This window comes from Cupressus sempervirens, chromosome 3, assembly GCF_028749045.1.
Source record: "Cupressus sempervirens isolate cs-2001-9-10 chromosome 3, ASM2874904v1, whole genome shotgun sequence".
Taxonomy (NCBI): domain Eukaryota; kingdom Viridiplantae; phylum Streptophyta; class Pinopsida; order Cupressales; family Cupressaceae; genus Cupressus; species Cupressus sempervirens.
In genome coordinates this window covers 516,479,877-516,504,162 of record NC_143120.1, presented here as the reverse complement: position 1 = coordinate 516,504,162, position 24,286 = coordinate 516,479,877, and the positions used below count along the sequence as shown (strand labels likewise).

The window sequence follows — 24,286 nt, the reverse complement described above, 5'->3', positions numbered from 1 at the left end:
CTGTAATGTCCTCGTCTTTGGCCAATTTGTGTGGTTGATAGAGTTAGCTAATCATAGCGACCCTTGTGAGCTGACAGGGTGTTTTGGGGGTCTCAGTTGTGGATTTACTAGTTTTAGTAAGTAGTAGTTGCTATTTTTGGTAGGGTAGTGGATGGCTTGGCAGTTGGTCATTACTTGCAGTAAATCAGGTTAATAATTGCATGAGCTCTTATTTAGTTATTATTCATTGAGTTGCATTATTATAATAATGTTTAAATTATTATAATAATGACTTTAAGTGATATTTCTAAAAAACAAGTCGGAAAGTTTCTAGTGTTGAGTTCTTTTGGGAAACTTCAATGATTTCTGAAGTGAAGTTTTATGGAAACTTCTGTCACGTCCCCTCTTTCGCGTTAGTTCTTTTGGCGCCTAGTTAATCTATCTCCACATCTAGATAGATTAACGACATTACCGGTAAGGATGCCTGCCAACCACAAGGGAAGATTTGTCTTAAGTTCGTCATTTAATGTATTAAAGTACTTTAATAAAGTTTCTTTATGTTTTAAAAATCATTCACTTTATAAAGTGACTTAAGTGACTAGAAGACGAAATTGGTGTTTTATCCCACATCTCTTATTCCAACACTTTTCCCTCACTTCGAGGTTATAAATATGAGACTTTGTCTTGGGAAAGAACACAACAATGAATATATGATAAATATTAGTAAATTGCTACAAGCAGTTGCTTTAATGTGACTAATAACTCTGAGGACGAAACCCCTCGAGTTGTATGAGGAAGTTGGACATCACCCCAACCCCTCAATTGGATTCAACATTCAGTTTTCAAGTAGAAATCGATAGGAGGAAAAGGGACATTAGTTTCAAGCATTGGAAGTAAGTTCTTGTTGGAATATATAGTGAAATAGAAACTAGATATATCGATTTGTCTACCTACCTTTATACAGTAGCTATTGTCGGCTAAAGGAATAAGCTAGCAGCCATGATAGAACTTGGTGGACAGTGGACGTGTCTTAACTCACAGTAGGGTGTTCTTTAGCAAAGTAAGAAGGTTGACGAAATTTCAAGCCATAGTCTAGCCGTCAATCCTGTGCTTAACAATACACAGTATCCTCCACTTACACCAGTGAAGATCGCTTAGAAGAGAGAGTGCAATATGCGGGTGTAGACTAATAGATATTGCGGGTGCAAATTAATAGACGTTGGAAGTTCCTCCATTCGCAGTAGCAATCATCGAGTGGGATTACTCACGGTAGCAGTGTCTCACGTCCACGTCAAGGAAGAGGCCACGGGTTGCAGTTAAATAGTGTAGCCAGCATTATCTTGGTCACAGCAGGTCACGTGGACTGTCATCTTCAGCAGCCAATCTCCAGGTTCTTCATTTCTTGTTTTGTATTAGGAAGACTGTAATCACCTTTACAAATATAGAGATTGAACCCAGTCTATTCTCTCTATCATTCTTTCAAATAGATTTGCATACAATATGCCTATATGAAATTGTTGTTCTAAATTTTGATTTGTATTTGAACTCCACCTAATTCAAACTGTCTTCAACTTTGGCATGCATTTAAGAGAAGTGGTATATTTAAATGGCTTCCTAGTTAATATAAAAAACCGTTCACCAATTGTTTGACAAAAATCCTATTAGCACAAGTGCTAATTTTCTGACCTGATTTAAGAAGGATTATTATAACTTCTGCCAACGAAAAGCTTATAAATGAGAGCTCATTTCATTGGGAAGAGTACGCTTAATTATATATTTGATTTTGTGCCTTTGTGGCTTCTTCTTGGGTTCTTAACTATATGCCCTTGCTAATGTAGAAGGGTTAGAAATTTTGAGAATTGCACTTGCAATTTAGCTGCTGAGGTATAGCTAAGATTGCCTAACTTCTCTATTGTTCATCACTGTATTTGAGAAGTGTTTTATTCCACTGCTGAAGTATAATGGATTTGTCGTATTTCTCCTACTATGTCTACTGTGGCTTGGAGATTTTTGTTAGTGATCAATTACTAATTTGTGGAGGTTTACATTCTCTTGCTGGGAGTCTACGTTTTGAATTGTGAAGGATACTATCTTGGGCTGGAAGTCCACATTATTCTGGTGGTGGACAAATTAGTGTTGGACGGCTTGCATATTGGCCGCCATGGATAAAAATGGATTCTGACTGCAAATAAAGGTGGGACGACAATACCAGTCTAGCTACATATCATATTCCAACTTTTCGTGGGAGTTGAAACAGCTGTTGGAAGGCTCACGTTAACCATTGCCGAGTCTGCGATTTGCCCTAGCAGCCGTGTGGGGTGACCACAAGTCAGCACCAGCTCTTGCATGTCACATGCTCTCAGCATTGGACATCAATGGCCAAAAGGACAGTCTTAATTCTGTGGCTGAGTATTGGCAGTAAAGAGGCACATGTGAATAATTGAGGGATACTTATAACATAGTTTGACATGTAGCAAATACCAACCAGGTGCCATTTCAATAAGTGTTTGTATTGTATGGTTTTATCAAATGAAGTGCAAGGTTAATCTGTTCAGTCCTTATCTATTTTTTACATCTTCATTTCAAAATGCTTGTAATTTCTACTACATATCAAACTTGGGAAATATTGAATAAATTAGAAAAGATTTAAACATTGCCAAACTATTAATTCAGTAAAAGAAATCGGTGTTATAAAGTAGTAGCCGGCAAAGGAGTTTTACAAAGGGATGGCACCATTACCCAACATCATGTTGGAAGGTAGCCAATGCTTCACTGGCAATATTTCTTACAGGACAAAACCGTAATCCGAAAGAGTCTCACAACACTTCTAGGTTGAATTCTAGGATTACACTCATCTTCATCACCTTTGAACACGCATTTGGTGCCTCTGGTCACCTTTAACTTTTTTTTTGTTATCAAATACTTCAATAGATATTGCAATAACCTTGTTTGTATTACTTCCAATAAAAAAATGTCAAATGACAGATAGCTTGGCGATGAGAATGTCCTGCCATTTCACATTATCAATTAAAAAGGGCAATAATCCTAACTCTAGATATGGATCTAAAACATTTGGCAACAAGATGTCTAAATTACAATCAACAAAGAACCAAAAGCTCGGATAAATATGAAGGGAAAGATCCCAGAGAATATGGAGGTGAGCTTAGCTCCTTAAGCGATTGCACTGCTCATTTCTCCAAGTGTCCTCATGGTCACATACTGGAGAAGATTTAGGTCCATGCATTGGCATAAGTTTCTTCATTTGTAAGACACATATATCAATCGATCGTTTACCTGTTTTAATGACACAAATCTTGAAATAGGCTTGCACCTGGTTTAATATTCACAAAGCAAAGTTGTGATCAATGGATTATGTTGCTTCTGCTGTATTTAACAAATCTGATAAATATTCAAGTCAATCAAGTAAAAACAATATTTAAAAAGGGAGTGAAGAAAACTGTTGAATTATGAACGAGATGCTAAATGACTTCTTTATTAAGGTCTGATATAAATCTGAAGGATGTATATATCATTTATAGATTAATATGCATATACTTTATTCATTATATGGCATATATATACTCTATCCAAGGGTTGAATCATGATCGGTCATGACTATTTCAATATGAAAAGTCATGTTTAGTTAGTGAATACTAACTAACAATTAGTCACCAAAGATTAACAAGCATAGATAGATACTATAGGCTTAATTAATTTTCATCTGTAGGATGCATGATATTGAATATATATATATATATATATATATATATATATATATATATATGCACAAAGTTCATCTCAGTCTAATATGATTATGCTTTCAGATTTATCAAGTCAAGCACATGTATGTCTAATACAATCTGACCGATGCTATCATATCTCAACACTCCCTCTTAGCTAGGGAAGATAACTAAGTATGAACAGATTTAGATATCACCTCACTTGTGAAATAAAGGAGTAAATTGAACATCAAGTCGCATGACATTCATATATCATTGTTATGGTATGAGCACTGACATCATGTTGCATGATGTCTACCATAACACATCATGGTGTTCCACCATGATTATCTCATAAATAACATAATGATCTGCAATAGGTATCACATCTCATGATATGCATAAAAAATGCTCAAGATATACTAAGTATGAACAGATTTAGATATCACGTCACTCGTGATATCAAGAAGTATATTGAACATCAAGTCGGCATGATACTCATATATCCTAGTTATGGTATGTTCACTGACATCACGTCACATGATGTCTACCATAACTCATCATGGTATATACACAGATATTACGTCACATAATATCCACCATGATTATCTCATAAAGAACATATTGATACACAGCCAATATTAAGTCAGCATGATATCTATCAATAAGTCCATGAGATATTAACTATCAAGACATTTCTAAGAATATCAAGTCAACATGATATTCGTCGTGATAGTAAGCATTGTAAAGCCGTCACCTTAAAATGTTGAATACAAGTGTATATTACCAGAAAGATCGTCACCTTTCTGTAATGTACACAGGGGGCAGGCCCATTAATGTCATGGAGTTACACACGACATCAAAATGTTTTACATGAAATCACCATGGATTCCCTCATGTGATGTTGTCACACTCATGACATCCACCATGAACCATAGCAGAGGATAAGGATTTTCACTTCAAATTTCTCTCTCATAGAGAAGAATGTATTATGAGGGATTTCACCTTGAACTTCTCCTTCACAAAGAAACAATAACCTTTTGACCTCGTCATCAAGGTTACTTCTAAAGAAATGTCAAACTCCCTCTAAATTAGATATTACCCTTCTAACTTCCTCGTGCAAGGTTGCATGTGATGGGTTTTTAGATTCCCTCTGAATGTTGATTTTTTTTCCTCTTTGAAGAACAATAAGCACTTTTAAAAGATGCCTGCAACCAACTCAGCCTCATGTAAGCAAGCTAAGTCTTCATTCTTCAACTTGTATGACTTTCACACAGGATCCATCATTTTCTTCTCTTGAGTGCTTCTTGATTCGATAGGTGTCTATCTATAAACATCACGACCTAGATATCCACACAAAGGCCCTCCAATCTACATACATGGAACTCCACCCCGAGAATCTTGATCCTTTAATGACTAGATAAATTTTCTCAACATGATTGACTTCCCTCTAAAACAAAATGTCCAAGAATCCTCTGATGCCAACTGGAGAAGATCCTCTAGTTACTCACTCTGTCATGGAAGCTTACATGATCTCAATCATGAAAGATATCTCGTTCCAAGAGACTTCTTATCATATGTCATGATTCCCATACAACTGAAAGTGCGGGATCCAATAGTACAATAGACCTGTTGTCAGAGGATCATTCTATCGCAGTCTCCTTGTCTTTTCTTTATTTCATAGTCTTCGATGTTATCACTCAATAATATGCTTCAACAACATTCCTAGTGCATCATTCTTCTTTTCCAAGAACAATACCCTTTTTTACATCAACATTTTTGATACAAGTTTCTCTAACGAGGGTTCATATGTATCAAATCAAAGGATGGTTTAATTTGGAACTCTCATGGTGTCCTTTTTATAACATCTTCCCTTAAAGATGGTTCAAATGGGAATGGAACATTGGTTATTACTATCCCCCCACAATGTAAAATTCCCACTCATTCCATTTTATAGAGTAAGAACATTTCTTCCAATTTGCTTTGGGAGTGATCCTATAATCCATCTGTGATCTCAGCATATATTTGCATATGTATCAGCTGGAGTATTTCCATTTCCAATTGCAATGTAGGAGAAATGTTCCATGTCGATGTGCTTCAATGTATGTCCATACATTGACTCAGGCTCTCATTATTAGAAAGGACAACGGACAGATTTGTAAACTTTACTGGCCTTGGACTTAAATATCCAATGAATGGATCTGGTCCTTTATTTGCATGAGATGATGACTTTTGATCCATAGGCTCCAAAACTTTATATGCCCCTGCCAGTTGTACGTTCAACAAAGTCTGTAATGTCTTTGCAATCTTCAAAACATGAAACTTTTACCCATTGTATGTCATTTCTTTAAGGCATTCTGACCAACAGGTATCGTGCACTACATCATGACATGTCATAAGACCACATATCATATGAATGAGTTCGGTCCCAAGGATTTTGTGAGGATTTTAGACTGAAACACCAAATTCCTCTTCTTCTGTTGTACACAATATTACTGGAGGTGGCCAGCACTACCGGGTATAAATACAGAAGAAATGAGACACCAACATGCTTGGAATAACATTGAGATAAGGTTGACAGACGAGAGAAACTAGCACAGCCCAATTTACACTCTGCACTCCTGTTACACCGGTTCTAGTCTTCATCACCACTCTTATAAAACCCAGCATATACAAGGTCCACATGTTCGTGTATGACCTGCTATTTAATCTCTTAAAAATTGAATCACACCAAATCATAAGCATGTCTACTTTTGCTTGCGTGGCATAAACCTAACATAGGCTCCAACACATGGCATGTATGAGTTGTATCCTCGCATGGTCAAGAAGACTTCGAACAGAAAATAGAGCATGCACCATTGTATACACCAAGGTAAGGCATCAAGTCCTTCACCTCCTCTGTCCGTGTATCTCTGACTCATCAAAGTGTAGGCGTAATTTACTCTCCTACACAAGGTATAAAAAATAGCAAACATCCTCTTAGTTCTGTCTCGGTGAATCATGGTAACAATCAATATGGAGAATGATGTGTTGGATGCTTCTGGTTCTGGTTCTTGCATTCATGTACACACATCTATGACTATCTCAGATTAGTCAATTTAATTTCCCAATGCACAATATTGTCTCAATCCATGAATTTCCTCATGAATCTCTGATAGCCTTGATTCTTGCCGTATGATGCAGAATTCCAGATTTGTATCACTCTACTATTCCTTCATCATTTCAAATCAAACTTTCAGTCATTTTCATTGATTGATTTGCTGTGATGCAGATGTTTTAGTACAAACAGGCCTGGGGTTTGCCTGCTCTGATACCATGTTAAAGTATGAACAAGATGCTGAATAACTTCTTTATTAAGGTCTGATATAAATCTGAAAGATGTATATATCATTTATAGATTAATATGCATATACTCCATTCATCACAGGGCATATATATACTATATCCAAGGGTTGAATCATGATCGGTCATGACTATTCAATATGAAAAGTCATGTTTAGCTAGTGAATACTAACTAACAATTAGTCACCAAAAATTAACAAGCATAGATAGATACTATAGGCTTAATTAATTTAAATCTATAGGATGCATGATATATATATATATATATATGCACAAAGTTCATCTTAGTCTAATATGATTATGCTTTCAGATTTATCAAGTCAAGCACATGTATGTCTAATAAAATCTGACCGACGCTATCATATCTCAACAAAAACATTATGGAGCCAACATAATAAGACTAAACAAGTGGGAATAGACAAAATGTGGACAATGCCAGGCTTTCAGGATCGTTGCTTGGTGTCTAAACTCTGCATGGTGTTAAGTCCACCAGTATCTGCAGATTTTTGTGATGTATACTCTTTTGGTTGGCTTGATGAATGAAAAATCTCAACATGTAAGGAAACCTTATTTATGTGTGCAAGATGATGTGACACAAACCATAGATACAAGACTTGCACTTTCCTTGGACTTGGCAAGCATGGTTTGGGCTTGGACTTGGCAAACACTTAACAAAGTGAAAAAAATCCAAGAAGTTTAGAGATTTTTAGGGATTTCAAACTTGCTTTATGCACCCCTTTATTAAATAAAACATAAGGAAATAATAACATCATCATATAGAAGCTAACTTGATCACACACACAAGTACACATCTACCATTTACGTATAGACACAAATTGTAGCTGAAGCAAATAGCATCCTTATATATAAAAATATTGTCAAAGGCATACAAAACTCATCGAATATGAAATCCATGACATCAAAAGTTCCAAACAAATATCAAAGCAATAATTAGAAGTCTATGGCTCTGAGGAGCCTGCATCCTTCCTACAAAGGTGTCTAAGATAGATCGCAGAGATTTATGAAACAGGATATGAATTATGTAGATTTTTCTGGTCATGATTCATTGTTGGCTTATTACTTGCTTGTAGCTTGATGGGAGTTTGGAGGCAATATCAAAACAAGGTTGAGGGTAGCACCCCTTGCGGGTGTCTAAGCATGTGAGTGAGAGAAGTAGAAAGAGAGATATAGAGCTTGGAGGAAAGAGGAGAAAGTGAGATAGAGAGAGGTATAAATAGGGGGAAGAGGAAAGTGATAGTAAGAGAGATAAGTACAGAGTCCAAGGGAGATAAAGAGAGATAGAGAGAGTGAAAGAACACTGATAGAAGCATGTTGATTACCTGAAATTTGACTATTTGAAAAATTTATAAGATCTTCTAAAACTTAGAATTTGCATTAGAACTCTTAGAGATATGAAATCACCCTCAAACATATTACCAATATATACATGAAATATAACTTAAAGAAATCTTATACTTAGTGTTATATTTCATGTATATATTTTGTTGAAGAGAATGAGACTGACTTGGAGATAAAGATGGAAAATTAAATGTTATATTTCATGTATATACTTAGGGCATGTCATAAACCAAAAATAATTTGAAATTTTGAGTTTAAAAATAAAGTGGCTGAGTTTGAGGCCCTGATTTGCCAAGCCTGAGTGACTCCAAGATTCGGCGAGTCTAACAAAAAGTCTAAAAAGTCCAAACCCGAGCCTGGGAAACTTAAAAGCCATGCTTCACCCTGTGACTCACTGAGTACTCGGGAGTCTTAGCAAGTCTTGCTTCTATAATGTAAACACATTAAGATCGGAAAACTGACATGTAAATTGCATTTCAGATTTTCTCTAGCATCTATAGTTCTTTAATGCTGATACTGTCAGAAATTTTTCATTTGAGCTACCCAACACATAGCATAACAAACTGCAGGTGCTTGCCAAACTCATTCTGCATCTCAATTGCGATATCAGAATCTTCAAGTGCATATTTGTGTGTGAGAAGATCAGGAAACATTAAAATTATATTTAGGAACTCAAAAAAAGAATTTTGATAATAGGTACGACAAATAATGAAAGATATCAAGAAATTCCTATAGCATCTCATACATAGAGTATAAGGAGGGTTGACAAAGAAATATCCATGCTACAGAAAAAGTAAACCTATAAGATCTGTGTAAAAAGCAACAAAGAGGGCTTACAAAGAATTGTACATGCAGCACAAAGTAAAACAATAATTACAAGTCACACCAGCAGTCTGCATATAATGAAACATGACAAAGTGTAGAAAACTGATTTTAGTCACCCTGCCCAGGAAGAAAAAAATGGAGCATAACATTTTTGTGCAAGCAAAAGTGTTGGTCTTTGTGCAGGTGTGGGGGTGGCTGGGTGTGAGGTTGTATACGTAAGAGAGACAGGGAGAGAGACTAACAAAGCGCTTATGCCGATGATTGCCAGAGGACGCGAGTAATCTTCAATCTCTTTTTCTTGCTTTATGAGATTATCTGCAGTTTCTCCATTAGGAAGCCTGTAAGTTTCTTCCTCTCTATATTTGTTTTCTTCTACCAACATATATTTACCACTAGTTACACCTTCGGGGCAACCAATTTTCGCCACATGCTCAGATATAGAATCAAACTTCTCTCTTGCCTACAAAAATAAATTAGTCAAAAAGGCTTTCACATGGCATAGACAATAATATAAAATAGTAACAGAACCTGCACCACCAATTTATGCATTTGAAACGGAACTATAAATGTATAAAATCAGAAACCCGCAATTCCAAATAATGCACAGCAAGGTAGTAATGAACCTGTGGAAGATCAAGCTTGTTAAGAACCACCATGTGAGGCCTCTCCAAGTAAGCTGGGTTGTACATGAGTAATTCCTGCATTAAGGAAAAGCTTCATGTTGAGTTAACATAGAGATATATGATCAAATATCAACATGAGGCAGAAAATGATAAGAGGAATGGCACAACAATTTACATTCCAATTTAACTTAATGGAATATGCAAAATACATCACAAAGGAAAAGCGTTCATGAATTATGGAGCTTTCTAACATTAAGTTAAACAATTCTGGTTCAACTGAAAATCAACCCACTATTAAATTATTATATTTTGATCAATACCCCATTGTTAGAGCCACAAGGTCTAAAGAGGGGAATGATTAAAATCTGTGTGTGCCCCCTGTCCATTGGATAGAAGGGAATTATCCCTACACAAATCCAAGAAAGGGAATAAGTTGGATTGCTCCTCCTAAGGGATGGTTCAAATCTAACTTTAATAGAATTTTAGGGGAACCCTAGAAAATTGGGAGATGGTTCCATAATTAGTAATCAGGGCCAGAAGTTGATTAGAGTAGTTTCAAAGAGATTAGTGTCTACAACTAACAATGAATTGGAAACTCAGGCACTCCTTAGTCTGCAAATATATAAATCATACATGTCAAACAAGTGCAAACTGAAGATGATTCAATGGTCATTGTGAATTTTATTCTTAAAAAAGAGAATCCTAGAACTAGAAAATAAACAACGTACCAGGACAATTAAACACGTGTATGGAAAACCACATTGCCAAGTGGGCTCCCATGCCAATTTTCTCATTAACATGAAGAGAGAATGTCTTGTTGGCAGCTCAAAGAAAACATGGAAAGATATTAATCCTTCTATATTCATTACGTTAACCTTCATAACTTGCGATGATCAACTAAGTTACCAATCCTAGTCCTAGTTTGCATTCCAGTTCAAGGGTTTAGTTCATTGGTTCCATAAATAAAAATTGTGGGGTTAGGTTTGTTTTGGGTTCATCCATACAAAAACATATAAAAATATAAAATATAAACATATTTGTACTAGTAATTAAGTTCAAAATACACCACATATAGCATCACATATTATATAACAAATAAAACGACCACAACATTCAAAAATATTACATTGCTAACTAGTAAATAATCAGCTTTTATAGATCAAACATCATCGTATGGGCCTTCAGAAATATCATCACCATCCATATTAGATGATGTAGCTATAGCTAAATTAGAAGAACCACAAACAATGTCATTACCAACACTAGTGCTAATAATAGCACTACCACAAGTACCCTTATGCTCGCTATCTAGCTATTCTTCTACTGCAGATGTCGGAAGTGGAAGCATCCAAGTCAATACGCTCTAGCCTGCTATCCTACTTCCTTGTTTCCCCTTGTAGCTACCTAGTGTGTAAGAAACCGCAAGTTTGAATGCACATAAACCAAGTCCTCTACCTATCAAGATAAAATTAGAGTTAAGAATTACAACATTTAAAGATAATATATGAATAAGACTTAAAAGAATTTTTCTTTTATTAAATGTAATGTTACTGATATTATTAAATAATTTAATTTTATAATTTTATGTATGGCCCTGAAAATTAATATTATTATCTCTTGGGCCCTTTTCTTATTTTATTGTCCATAATGCTTTGGTCATGTCGGCACATTTGTAATCCTTCAAGAAGCTTCTCGGAGCCATATATAAGGTCGGGTTAGTCATTGTTATAGGCATGCGAATTTGGTATTATTCTCTGTATGTGCAAATTCCTATCGGAGTTTAGTCGTCTGCCATTCCAGAGGTGAAAGATTCTCCCTACTTGGCATCCTTAGTTTCAGTGGGAGTAACTACTCACCCTATTTTGCTTTGCTCTTATTCCAAAACCATTGTAATCTAAAGTGCTACCATTAATGACTACGAATCCTCTTGCATGTTCTTTCCACTTTCCATCAACCTCTTTTTGCTTGTATTGGTTATTCATCAATTAAACATATTCCTAGTTATTCAATTGACAACATCAAGATATTTGAATCCGGAAGACAAGTCTTCATCACTTCACAACATTGGTAGGCCAATTTGTACTATCATCATACCATACATAGTGTTCAGAAGGTGTTTGCAATTTGTCATATGGACACTTAGTGTAATCACTGTACGGATATAAGGAAGACCTAATAGGTGGGAGAGAGACGATGATAAGAGCCTACGTCAGACTGTACGATTCGCTATCTCTATTGTCTGTTAAGATGGGCCCATCATATGACAACCTATCGTACAAGCAACAAACCCCTTCGTATTCTTCCACTTAGTCATACATTTCAAGGAGCCCCACAAAGCTTCGCAAGGAGATTGGGAATTTGGCTTGTTACTAGGGTTTAGAATATTTCAGTGGTATCAAAGATGGTGATTCTGCTAGAATGTTGAGTAGTGGATGCAGGTGTACACCAGAAGGAGGTACCAGTTTGTTGACAAAATGGGGGAACCACAGGCTCTTGCAACTAAAGTCATGGCATTGTCAAGGGAGTTAACCAGAAGCCAAGCTTAGCTCAATGATACTATGGTTAGAGGATAGTTATGACGACGACTCATGGAAGAGACGTTGCATAAATTGGTAGAACAAAAGACAAATAGAGAACAAGATGGGCATGACAATTATTCTGTCATAGGAAGAGCATACTCCTAGCATTAACACTCACAACCATCGATGCTAACATTTTTGCCGAGAACCAAAGCATCTGAGAGAGTCCACTTTCTAGGAAATGCAAGAACAACTAAGCCAAGAGTGGAGGAACGCGGATCTCAAAGGAGACATATCCTTTAGAGATTATGTAGATTTGCAAATGAGATACTCCAACGGCAATAGTCTTGGCTACTACAATGATGACCCCAAATGAAAAATAGGAATAATTCCTGTCCATTTTTCTCTACAACATTGTTCTATGTAGATATACACATTCTTGGGAGAACAGTGTAACAAAACTTATGGTAACCTAAAAAAACGAGTCAAAGTGCTTAAGTTAAACTAGAAGCATTGGTATAGGTAAAAATAATCAAAATAACATGTGTTTTGATTTTTCTTTTATAATATGAAACACTCGTGTAAATGAGGATAAGTGAAATACTTCAAAAAAAAAATTAAAAATTAAAAAGGCAATTTGTTGTCCTGCATTTTGTCACCACAAAATGTAGGTAACAGTATGAAACTTTCTCAACTTAGTTCCATTTTTCTCTGAGATAGTTCATTATTTAATTGGCTAATATTGATCAATCAATCGACTCCAATTCATATAATGATCCCTTTTACTAAAGGCTTTTGTCAAGTTTTTTTTGTTTTTCATTTTATTAAGCTTTTGCTTGATTTTTGAAGCCTTCAATATCCTTTTGCATTTTCGAGTGTGTGTTTTAATGCTTTTGGTCTTTTAGTTTTGCTCAAACCCTTGCTTTCGGTTTTCCCTTTGATTCAGTATATCTTAGGGCTTAATCGGGTTTGACAGTCATAAGATATGACAATTTAGGTGCTCAAAAAGTGTTACTTCCAGATGCAATTGCATACTTTAAAATATCATGTTATATTTTAATGTTGACATTCACTTTTTGAAAAATATAACATATATTCACCTTATATTATGTTTTAAAGTTACTTTATCACTTAAGTGACTATAGTTGAATTCATGTTATATTTTCATGTTGAGTTGCTTTTTAAATTTTTCACTTAAGTGATTTTATTAACTATATGGTTTGATTTAATTTTTGAATTACTTTATGTTTTAATTTAAAACATCTAATTAAATATTACTTTTTGAATGATATTTGCACATATTAATTAAACTATAGTGTAAATGTTATTTTTATCCAATTAAATGATATTTCTTCAAAAATCAATTAAACATGTGCTTAATTAATCATTTAAGTTATGTAAAGGCAACTTTCAACCCATTAACATGCTTACATGTAATGGACCTCCAGGAGTGTGTTTTGCACTAAAAATAGATGTAATGGACTTCCTAGAGTCCATTTTGCATAAAAACCTCCTTTACATGTAATCCACTTTACATGTAATTGCATCTTAAGTCCACATTTTGGCTTTCCAAAGTCAAAATTGTCAAAAGTATGTTACATATTGCATATCTTTAAAATATGTAATGCCTTCCCAAGAGTGTGTTTATGAAGGATTGACATTTACATGCAAGTTTTAAAATATGCAAAGAGCCTTGGAGAGTGCAGTTTTGCACTAGTTGCATCATTTTGACAAATTTTAAAATATGTAAAGGCACTCCAAGAGTGTTTTTTGCATCTAGACTGCAAAAGCATATTTTTAAAATATGCAATGCCTTCCCAAGAGTGCATTTTGCATATAAGACCAACATCGTGAATTTTAAAACATGTAAAAACTCCCCAAGAATGCGTTTGGATTTTCCATCACATGTATTTGCAACTTGAGATCATATTTTTGTCTCCAAGAGAAAAAATGTCAATGTTATTGCCCTTGGACAACACGTTTTTGCTAAAATTGTTCAGATCTGCCTGCCCATTTCATGGCATGAAATCTCTCCAACAAGTGTCATTTTTGCATTTCTATGCAATCCCATGCCCTAGGCATTGCTTTCCCTTGCAAAAACAGTTCATTCTTTTGCATCTAGAGGCCACGTTTTGCCCAAATAACATCCAGATTTGGAGTATATTGATCACATTTTGAACCAAAGAGGAATCATTTTGGCATTTCAATCCATGCCATTGCTATTAAAAATCACGTTTTTGCATTCCCATGCTAAAAACGTTTCATGTTCTTGTATTTTGAGAGCACATTTTTATTAAAAAACGCTCAATGCATGGTATTTTTAAAAAACATTGGCATATTGGAGGTTTGAAGAACACTTTTTTGGCATTTCTATCCAAAAACATCTCTTCCTTTGCTCATTCGAATTCATCTTTTGCAAGTGAGGAAAAAGTCAAGAAGTTGTTTGAAGATTCAAATTTGGAGGAGAAACTTTCTTCCCAACCTATTAACCTTCCATATTTGGCTCTTTGATCACCAAGTAAGTTGGAATTTTTCATTCTTTGCTATTTTCATGCATATTTTGGTTCATCCTTGTATATTTGTCCTAATATATGCCATGTATTTTGCAATTCCTCTTTAAATAAGATGAAAACCTTCATTTTGAAGTGCTTGGAATTTCCCCAAATTCAAATTTCGAATCTGCATAGGAAAGTAACTTGGTATTTTCCATGTTTGAGTCAAAAACCAAAGGTATTTTTCGTTTTGTGCTTGGTTTTGTTTGTTGTTTGTTACTATTTTGTTTTTCGAAAAGCTTAAGGTTCTTTCCCAAGAATCCACAATCATTCTTCACCATTCCACTTTCCAACTTTACATGCAAGTGCATCACACCATTTCGTATTTCACCAATAGATGCTAAAGCATATTGCATCCATTCCTTTCATATGCAATTACATATTGAAAGCAATTACATGTAATCTCACTCTCCATTTGCAATTACATGTAATTCCATCCTTCATATGCGTTTACATGTAATTTCACCCTTTGAACCTAATTACACGATTACATCAAGTCATGATTACATGTAAATCACTTTACATGTAATTACATCCAGAGAACCTGTTTTGGTAGAAGGCCACTCTTTAAATGCCAAAATCAACTTTGTCAATTGTACGCATTCCCATGAACTAAGCTTGCATTCCAAAGAGCATTTATGTCAAAACACATACGCATTTACATGCTATCCAGCTTCCTAAGTTCCATTTTAGCCCTCTGCACATACTTTCCATATCACATCCAACTCATTGCATACTTTCTATGAGTATCTAATTCATACTCCGAATTCATTTTTTCTCAAGATCTGTCTTTGCCAATATCCTCATGGAGTCAATATCCATATCTTTTGATGATGTGTTCACACTTCAGAATTTTCATGTTGCAACACAAGACATGCTCTTGTCTTGGAAGTCAAAAGGAAAGATGAAGTATCAATATGACAAGAAGTTGGCACATGCAACTGCATCTCAAGTTTCTTCTACCTTAGATAACATTTCTAATACGGAGATTGGACATGTGGATATTGCTAAATTCCTACAAAGGGTTGAAAATCTTTCACGCAAAGAGATGGGGCACCTAAAGAGAAGTAACATCGACCTTGTATCTACTTTCCCTATGACTGCCCTGGAACCTGAGTTCGTCTTAAAATGCACTCGCCATTTCAATCCTAAATCCAAAACGTTAAAAAATGCAAATAGAAAAGTTATGATCAGTCTAGATCCTGATGTGATTGAAAATATTTTTAAGGTCCCTCAAAAGTGTAGAATGTGTAGACTTATCAAAGGATACAACTCTCTACTTGTGGAACCAGAAAAAGATAAAGTATCAAAAGTATATGAATGCATATTACTTGATTGTTAGAAGAAACAACTTTTCTAGATGGCCAAAGACTTTACATAATTTTAAGCCAAAATGTAAAGACTTGTACCCTTCTCATTAGGGTATGTGACCTTAAGGAATTTGGCGAATTTGAAACATGGATGTTCAAATTCACTTTCTAAATCTATGATAATGAAGAACCCATCGTTTGGGGAGAGCTTATTAGTTCAACTTTGTGTGAACAATTGCTTAAAATGGAAACTTCAGTGCAATTCTATATGAATTCATAACTAGTTTGCATAGCTGCAACTATGGGATCTTTTTCAGGCTTATCCACCAAGGGAGATTGTGCTCTAGTTTCCATTTGGAATCACTATGAATAAATCACATTGACATAGAGTAAGGTACATTATAGGAAAGTCCAAGATGCATTCTTTGGACATTTCAGATGTCAATTTGATAAGGAGTTGGTGATCAAGAGGGTATCAGATGAAGCTTGGAACAAGGTGAACCAATTTGGTTGAATCTTTCTACAGTTTCCAACTTTCACTTATCTAAGGGTTGGTTACTTCAAATGAGAGCCATATAAACTCCCAACGTATCCTACTGACAGGATCATTCTGATGGAGTTAGCCAAACAACTTATGGAGGTACAATTATACCAAAATACCCTACATAAGCCAAGTTTCGATATCACTGCCGCTAAACCTTTGGTGATCGGGATATATACTCAACTCAATATACAGGGCAAAAGACATGGAGACAGAACTTCAGCCAATTGCTATGAAGAAGTTCAAGCCAAGGTATGATTTTGATTACTGAGGTTTGAATTCAAAAATCAAAAAAGCATTAACTCATGTTCATTACATGGAGGATGTTTGGATTGATATGCACATGAAGCTTGATATTATGAAGATGGATTATTGTAAGCTCACCTTGCAGCAGATCATTGATCTCAACATGGTTGAGATTCAACCCAATTTCTAGGCAAGAGACAATGACAGTACTCTAGATCCAGAATACCATTAGGCAAGCTTTGACAAGCGTTGTCTATTTCCCAACAATTGGCAACACAAAGAATGTGTCTCTATCTTTGATAGATTCTAGTCCATCTTGGCAAATACCAACAAGTGGCTAAAGATCAACTGCCTCACCAGAGTATATAAGCTTGGATTAGATTGCAATAGTTCTAGACCATTTGGAAGGACATCTAAGGTGGAGATTACAAGCCAAGATGGTGCATCTTCTTCAACACCTGAGAAATCTCTCACAATTAAGCTCAAAGGTGGAAAAGGGTTGAAGTCATCTTCGGAGCCCCTCAAGCACTAGTTCCGGAAGAAGAAGCTGAAGAAGAATCTGATGAAGAGGAAGAAGGAGAAATCATGATCATTTCTCCTCTAAGGCCATCAAATGCTCAAAAACTACCTACTTGAGAGGAACCCCTCTTGGATAATGTAGACAACAATGTGGATTCATTCTCCACTCTCTTTACATCTATCTCAGAGGTGAACATGTCAGCTTTCCCTATCTCTTCCACAACTCCCATTCTCACAGTAGAACAGTGTGAAAACTTGGGAGATGTTTTTGAGGATTTCCCAAACCTCATAGAAGGGCAAGTTTCCCAACTTGACACTTCAATTGCTGGTTTTGATATGTTCATGATGGAATCATCTCAACAAGCACCTATGGATTCAGCTGTACAAACTGAGGCATGTACAGTTACAACTGACATGCAATTAGGATCAATATCTACTATAGACATTGTTCCTATTTCAGCTAATGAGGTTTCAATTTCCCTACATGGTTGGGAAAGATTAATATGAAGAGAAGGAAAGTAGTGCTACCTCCAAACAATCTACCTGTCAAGAAGACCAAATCCAAATCTCTAAAAGACAAGATTGTTTCAAGAATTATGGTTGGGTCTGAGAAAACCAAATATGTTGAAGTTGCAAAGCCCTTGGTGGATAAACTGGCTGAGGAACTTAATTGTTCAGATTATAAGATCATTGGGATTGATCTAGGTAAGAAAACATGACTGGGATGTTTGCAAGATGCTCAAGATGCCCTTGCTAATGTGTCTAAAAGAAATCATGAGCTTTGGGAAAAGAAAAACTAGGTTAAGAAAGAAGTCACTTGCCTGAATGAGGTTATCCGACATCAGTCATCACAACTTGCAGCTATCACTTCTCATATAGCTAAGGAGAAAAAACTGATTGAAGTAGCCAAAACTTGGTTTCAAAAGTTGTCTTAGAAGGAGTGCATGCCATCAAAGATGCGGTCAGAGTTGTTGAATGCATTAGAGAAATTGAAGAAACTATACACAACTTGATTATTTCTATAAATCAAGAAGCCAACACTCTAAAAGAACTTTTGGTAGGTTGGGAGGAGATAGCCAATATTGATTTGGATGGCATGGTGGCATGTTAAGCCATGTCTTCAAAAATCTTTTACAGATGCAAGGGTCTCATGGGACACAAGGAAGAAACATTGGGAAAACTATTGACCAAATTGTGGGCAGCCATGGAAGACTATCAGACATTTGAAACTGATCATATATGCAACTTGGAACAAATAGGATGCATTCTTCTCACCGAACATGATAATTTGGTCTCAGCTGAAGAAATGACTTCAAAATACACAAACAGAGTCAATGTTGAACTTGATTATGAGGAATTTGGTTCACATACAATGAATGGATTTGTAGCATATAAATTAGGGGCAAAGCATGTACAAGATTCGATTGCAGCAAACTACAACATTGTAAGATCAAAATTCATTGATACAATCAGGATTGAGGCCATATCAAAATCAATGGAGATCTCAAAACTTCCTACAGTGCATGACTGCATCGCCAAATACAAGGTACTTCAGAATAATCCTTTGGATTATTCCCTCTACTTCAATCTTCTTCTTTCTTTATTTTCATGCATGTAATTAGAGATGATGTATTGCATGAAATTGCATAATTACATGTAATACGATTTGCAAGTCCTTATGATATGCAATCCAATAATTTTTCTCATTAGTTAGACCGGGTCAAAGTTCGTTGAGTTGCTCCCACTTTTTCCACTTTTTTCTCAACTCCTTTGCGTATATAAAGGAGTGCCCCCTCATTGTTAAAATCATCTTTTATTGTATGTAAGAAAACTCTGCCAAACTTGTGCAACTGTACCATCTACTTTTTCCCGGGTGTTAACTAACAACTAACATATTCAAAGAAATATAGTTATTACTTCATTTTCATAGGAAGACATTTATATCAGTTACGTTCATGTGAATGAGATAAACGGTTACAATCAATTAAACGAAATTTCATAACCAATAATTGAAAACACCATCAATGAATTTACTATAGGAATTAAAATCTACATACCATGGAATTTCGAAACCGAAATCAATCTAGGAATGCTTCTGCAAACACCCAGGTTAGCCTATAAATACCACTTAGGATCAAATCACGATTACCATCCAATACCACTACATCAAAATCAAATGACGATTACCATTAAATACCACTAGATCAATTAGGGCATCACATACAACTGTATCAATTAGGGCATCTATTATCATTGGATCATTTAGGGCATCAATTACCATTGGATCATTTAGGACATCAAATACCACTGTATCACTCGGGGTGTCAGATACAACTGTATCATTTAGGACATTAGATACCATTGTATCATTTGGAGCGTCAGATGTCTCTATTTCATTCCTTTTCTTCCTATTGCTAATTGTGGCAAAAACATAAGATTAAAAGTTATGCCAATAATCATTATTCTTATGAATGAAAGACTGAAATAACAATCCTATCTAGATATATTTCATATTTAGTTGAAAGGTCAATCAATCTAAAAGATTACCAATTACATTGACGAGAAAGGTTGCTTTCATCTAAGGAAATAATTGAATTCAACGATATAAATTAATCATATCTTCTACTTGTAAAAATATCATAAGTAAAAATAATTGATACCAATAAATGTTTGAATGCTCAACTTATCTTTATCAATGCACGTCTTGACATCTTGCGGAGAGGGGAAACATTGTCAGGGGCTTAACCGCCCAACCACGGACCTTAAACTTATCCCCACACTTTTTTTTAATTAGAAAGGCCTTCCCTACCTAGAATAGACATGGAACACCTTGTCAACCACTAAGCATCTTGGTATCTAATCACACCACTCGACTTGACAACAGGAAAAAACAATAAACATGATCACACATGAACTATTAAATGATTCCTTTTAAAATGATATACATTGTTATGTCACATCTGATTCTGTTTCATGTTATTGTAGATTCTTTTCTCTCACCTCTTCACCCTTTTCCTTGGCTATACAGCCGGGTGAGTCCCAAGTGTTTGAATCTCAGAGCAACTAGCTCTTTCTGTTGATCTTCAACTGATATAAAAATTTTACATGTTTCCAGCTTATCACATTCCGTGAATTTTGAGAAGTGTAACTTTAAGGCTTGTAGAATAAATATCATTTGATTCTGACCTTCAACAACATAATAAAGATATGATATCATGTCATGGATACTTGGCTTTTACTCATCATAAAAAGCTCTATCTTAGAGATAGTCTAACTGATGATATTTAAACAAAATGATTTGCATCATGATACAAGACTATATCTTACTGCAATAGTAAATTGGATTACAGCGATATCTGATAATAAAACATATTGTAATGCTTGGAACATGATCACCACATAACATATTAAAAGAATCTAGAATAGAATGGTGTCTTGCTAGACGCTATCAATCAGCCCCACCCTGCAGAGGTATCCAAAGTATAGGAAGAAGACAAGTGCTAAAAAGAAGAAGTCGGATGCAATAAAAAATAATTGGAAAGCAACATGAATCTTGGTTAAGTGCTATCAACCGACACCTTCACGAAAGAACTCCGAATGCAATCTTAGTGAGATTCCAATCATGTATTCAGCAAGAGTATACACGGAATGAGAATCATTGTGGTAGAAAATATGCAAGAAAAGAACAAAGGAAAATTTGTAGAAGGATATCTTGTGAGGAATGAGACTCTATGGTCTCTCACGGCTTCCATAATATAAAGAGATAAAATGTCTCTTTGGCTTCCAAGAAACCGTAACATAAAAGAAGTGTCCTGGCTCTTGGATGCCAAATAACTATGCCAAGTGTTCAATCGGTTTCGAGTAAAGAATTGAATAAATAAGAAAAAGAATTTGAAAGGTTACAAATCAAAAGAATAATATAAACATATTTATTTACTTGCACGTAAATATATTTTATTAAGATGACACATATTAAATGTTTATCCAAGGTCATACCTTTTAAATATGTATATCTAAATACATGTTTCATCTTGGAAGATTTATTTTATCTTCTTGTACATGTATTTAAATGTACGTATCAAATAGATAAAATCTTGTATAAAAATAATATAATTATGTCACCTTTAATTTATATCTGTGTACGTACATAAATATGTATATAATGATGGGGTGGAAAAGCAACCAAAAATTATTAAAGGTATGTACTTTAATTAAGTTAGAATCATTAATGATTTTAATGTTTATCTAATAGCTCATGCGTGTCTAATGTGTGTATCCTGTTATGCAGTCGTTAGGTCCTCGACCATGGTGATTTACGATTCATACCCATTTGCCCAATGATGGTAATGCTCCTGTGCTCAATTCTTTTCTAACAATGATTCCACCTCTTCGATGTGCTTCCTACAAGAAAATTCTCCACAGTTAAATCATATTACCATAACAAGTTATTTATTCATAAATAATCATTACGGCTAATCGCCTTTTCAATTCCAATGAATTCATGATAAATAATCAACTAGCATGTTATCTTCACATGAAATTATGATGACTAACCATCTTACCATTTCGTAGGATTATAACAAATTTAACTGTCAATTGACTTCATGTGAACCTCAATGGCTATATGAACATTTTAGATTAGGTCAAAAATTGGGATGTAATAGAAAGCATAACTTTGATTGTATAGTACGAATTTGGGAGAAAAGTGAATAAAAGAAGCAATTGGATTCAAAACTTGGTCTGGAAACAATCGTGATAGAGCAAATTATAAGCTTTGACTGTAGTTTGTGCTTATTGTCTTTGATTCATGTTATTATTGTGGGTTCAATAATAAAGCATAGTGAGTTAAGAAGCAATCGGAGCCGAAGCTTTGACTGGGAGTGGTTGTGGTAATACATAGACTGGAAGCTTTGATTGTAGTTTGTGTTGCCATCTCAAATTCACAAAAAATAGTTAGAATTTCCCTACTTCTGGAAGTCTTTTGTTCCCCAATGATAGAGGTTTTTCTTATAAAATAGATTAAAACTAAAAATAAGTTATAGAATAGAGATCTTCTACTTTTGGAAGTCTTTGTGCCCAGTGGTAGTGATTTCTCTTAGAAATTAAACAAACAAGACTTAGAGCCAAATCGGTACGCTTTCAATCAGCCTTTGAGTTGGTGCTGGTTTATCGGTATGATCGTTTCTAGCTACTAGATAGAAGTGTAGTTAGAGATTTCATTTTTCCCATTACTCGCTCTATGAATAAGTGAATTTTTTCCTAAAAGCTAAGAGGAAAGAATATTGGTAACACCCCTTACGAATCTCTCAACTTCTTGCTTACCTTGAGTTGATCTAAAGAATGGTGAGAAGGGGGAACCTTCCCTTTAAGATAGGAGAGATTTTGTCTCATACGTTGTGGCTGGTCATCATATTTTGCAATTGGATTTTCACAAAACTGTCGGTTGCAAAGTATCCACCCAACAGTTTTTGGCGACTCTATTGGGGAACACAAACGCATTTGGAGGCCTCTTGCTTTCGTTTCAAGTTCTAGGTCCTTGTTCTGATTGGCACTATCGGCTATCACACTGACAAGTTTTGAGCACGTGTATTTGCAGAGAAAGAAGGCTGATAATTCAAGTTCCGCTTGATCATTTTGGGCTCAATAAGCTCGCTTTGATTCCCTTCTCTTTCCCGAACTACAAGTTACCCAGCTTCCAAAAAGAAAACAGCTATACCCAGTGAAGATTCCTAGTTTTTCCTCAAACCCCTTGTTTCTACTGCATAGCTGATTCTTGCTATTCATACCATCTATACCCATATTTCTAATACCAATATTGTCGTTGGACTATGGGGAGCATCTTTTGGCCCACTCAATCTTGCAGCACCATTGCATGCACTACCCCAAGGTTCCCATAAGAATTTTCACAAATTCTAAAGGGATGGTAAACAACACCCTTGATGAACACATTAAGGCTTTCTACATTGCTATAGGAGTTTTTGGTGTTGAATATGAAGATATCTCTGTGAGGCTCTTTATTGAGACCTTACAAGGTATGATAGTTGATTAGTTCTATAACTTGGAACCCAATTCCATCACGGGTTGGGCATCCTTGCAGACTAAGTTTTTTGAAAGATTCAAGTATGCACAAGATGAGCATGCTCTCCTAGAACAACTCACACAGATGAAGGAAGCAAATGATGGGATGTGGGAGTTTATTGTTAAGTTCAATAAACTAGCTAACCCAATTCCCACTGCTTCTCAACCTACAGTTGCGAATTTAAAGTGTTTCTTCATTAACACTCAACTTCCAGAAGTTAGTTTCTTGCTGAGATGGGTTGCTTCTATTACTTTGATTCTCGCACAAACTCTGGCAATAGAGATTGAAGATGATTTGATCCTTGTGGGAAAGATCTGTAAGGATTCCAACCAATTTAAGAACAATTCCTATACGAAATCTTCTTTATTAGGCTCAACTGATCCATTGGTTTAGAAGCTGGCAAATGAACTTCTTGCTCTTGAGAAGCAAATATCTCAAGGGTCGTTTGCCGCTCCATATAAGGATATTCCAAGGCAGCCATATCCTAATGCTGCAAATATCTATGTGGCCAAGAACTAGAACAAGCTCTCTCCTCCCCCGAAGAGGCTCGCACTTGAAGCACCACCAAGTAACTCAGCCACTAGCTACTATGAACTTGATCTTACTAATGGAAATCAAGAAGACTATCCTCCTGAGGATAATGCTTCTCTCAATCATGAGGATAATCAAGCAG

General features: G+C 35.4%; 1 protein-coding gene across 1 annotated transcript in view; it reads right to left on the bottom strand.

The window, feature by feature from the left end:
• LOC149567440 (putative GTP-binding protein OBGC2) overlaps positions 1 to 24,286 on the bottom strand; it is a 166,654-nt gene that overhangs the window by 18,368 nt on the left and 124,000 nt on the right. The window contains exons 8-9 of the mRNA XM_089820632.1: positions 9,848 to 9,922; positions 9,467 to 9,684 (exon numbers count right to left, since the gene is read on the bottom strand). Of these exons, the coding sequence (XP_089676758.1) occupies positions 9,467 to 9,684; positions 9,848 to 9,922 (293 nt within the window). The remainder of the gene's footprint in view (positions 1 to 9,466; positions 9,685 to 9,847; positions 9,923 to 24,286) is intronic.